This window comes from Bidens hawaiensis, unplaced genomic scaffold, assembly GCF_021521415.1.
Source record: "Bidens hawaiensis isolate Kalapana, Puna unplaced genomic scaffold, B.hawaiensis_p1.1 tig00000326_1, whole genome shotgun sequence".
Lineage (NCBI taxonomy): Eukaryota > Viridiplantae > Streptophyta > Magnoliopsida > Asterales > Asteraceae > Bidens > Bidens hawaiensis.
The window spans coordinates 653,585-655,614 of NW_027491025.1; the positions used below are offsets into that span (position 1 = coordinate 653,585).

The 2,030-nt window shown below is 42.4% G+C and overlaps 1 protein-coding gene across 1 annotated transcript; it reads right to left on the reverse strand.

Annotated features, from left to right (window-relative positions):
- Positions 1-354: 354 nt before the first annotated feature.
- LOC143621026 (uncharacterized) lies at positions 355-1,731 on the reverse strand. The gene is made up of 2 exons (XM_077092562.1): positions 1,611-1,731; positions 355-785 (listed from the first exon to the last, which is right to left on the reverse strand). The coding sequence occupies exons 1-2, from the start codon at positions 1,729-1,731 to the stop codon at positions 355-357; spliced, it is 552 nt and encodes a 183-aa protein (XP_076948677.1).
- Positions 1,732-2,030: the final 299 nt, after the last annotated feature.

Genomic DNA, 2,030 nt, shown 5'->3' on the forward strand with positions numbered 1-2,030 from the left:
AAATAAAACAATAAATTAGAACAGACTCCCCTGGTAATAATGCAGTTATCTTCAAAAGTCTCGTTCCAAGGTGACCGTATAGCATTTCATTCCCGGCTGCAGCTTCTGGGTGTCCTCTACAATATGATAGGTTCAGAAAATTCCTCGTCCGAACGAAGATTGAGTACGAACAAGAAAATCCAATCCTGCAAAATAAGACTCAAAATAACCCAAAGCAGACTTCAAACAAACTCTAAGGACTAAAACAGACTAAAGAAAAATAAAATAAAGCAGAATAAAAATAAAAGAAAATAATTCAACTAAGTTTTGTACAAACTATACAACTGGGGCAACGTCCCGAGTGTGCTCTCATCTCTACTCTCCAGGCGGATCAAGGTAGATCGCCTCCTCCTCGCAATCACCAAGTGGACCCCCAACATATTGCTTCAGTCTATGCCCATTCACTTTCCAAGAATGTCTATCATTAGCCTCTATCTCAACCGCTCCATAACGTAATGCCTCTTTCACAACGAACGGACCAGCCCATTGGGATTTCAATTTACCCGGAAACAACTTCAACCAGGAATTATACAGAAGCATCTTATCCCCACACTTAAACTCTTTGGGACCCTTGATATGTTTAACATTACGTTCCATTGTCCGCTCCTTATACCCCCAACTTCTTTCATACGCCTCGTTACGCAGCTCCTCAACCTCATTAATCTGAAGAAAACGACTCTTTCCAGCCGCAGATAAATCAAGATTTACGGATCTTAAAGCCCAATACGCACGATTTTCTAAATCAACTGGAAGATGACATGCCTTTCCATAAACTAGCCAAAAGGGAGTGGTCCCGATAGGCTTTTTGAAAGTAGTACGAAAGGCCCAGAGTGCATCATCTAGCTTTTCAGCCTAGTCCCTGCGACTGTTCCCAACTGTTTTCTCTAAGATCCTCTTAATGCCACGATTGGTGTTTTCCACTTGACCGCTAGTTTAAGGATGGTAGGCCGTAGAAAGTCGATGGGTGATCTCATAACGTTTCAGAACCTTATCCATCTGAGCATTACAAAAGTGGGTACCCCGATCACTGATCAGGGCTTTAGGAATACCAAATCGAGAAAAGAGTTTTTGAAGGAATCCCACTACAACCCGCGCGTCATTTCTAGGTAAGGCTTGAGCCTCCACCTATTTGGATAGGTAGTCGACAGCAACGAGTATGTATCTGTTCCCTCTAGACATAGGAAACGGACCCATAAAGTCAATGCCCCATATATCGAATATCTCAACCACCTGGATGTTGTTTTGGGGCATCTCATTTTAGGATGAGATGTTACCAGCTCTCTGACACGCGTCACACGAACGAACAAACTCATGTGCATCACAAAAAATAATTGACCAATAAAATCCCGCATCAAACACGGGTTTGGCGGTATAAGTCGCACCAAAATGACCACCAGTCGGATCCTCATGACAATGTCGAAGAATACTACGAGCTTCATCACCAAAAACACATCTTCGAATCACCATATCCGAGCCAATACGAAACAGGTAAGGATCCTCCCAAATGTAGAACTTGATATCTGCAAAGAACTTCTTCTTTTGCTGATATATAAGTTCGGGCAGTAACTCACTAGAGGATAAATAATTAGCAAAATCAGCAAACCATGGAAACCCCTCATCATTCGCCTTTAAAAACAATAAAGTATCACACAGGAAATCATCACCAATCCCGTGTTCCCGGGTCTTGTCCATGTCAGAATTTTCTACTCGTGACAAGTGGTTGACGGCGACATCGAAGGAGTCGAGGCTTCGCATCTTTCTTAGCGAACATGTAACGCAGAGCTGCATGGTCAGAGAAAATGATAGTCTTAGAAAGTAAGAGATATGAACGGAATTTATCGCACGCGAAAACAATCGCAATAAGCTCCTTCTCTGTCGTGGTGTAATTCTCCTGAGCATCGTTAAGGGTCTTGCTAGCATAATAGATGGGATGAAAATGTTTCTCTCGTCACTAGCAACAAGAATAGGAGCAATCACTAACCTCTCCTTAA

Bases quoted from the DNA above. Each gene is read 5' to 3' on its own strand.
- LOC143621026 (XM_077092562.1), bottom strand. From the start codon at position 1,731: ATGGACAAGACCCGGGAACACGGGATTGGTGATGATTTCCTGTGTGAT. The intron at 786-1,610 runs GTGAGTTACTGC...GTCATCTTCCAG, and splicing joins TGCTAATTATTTATCCTCTA to TTGATTTAGAAAATCGTGCG.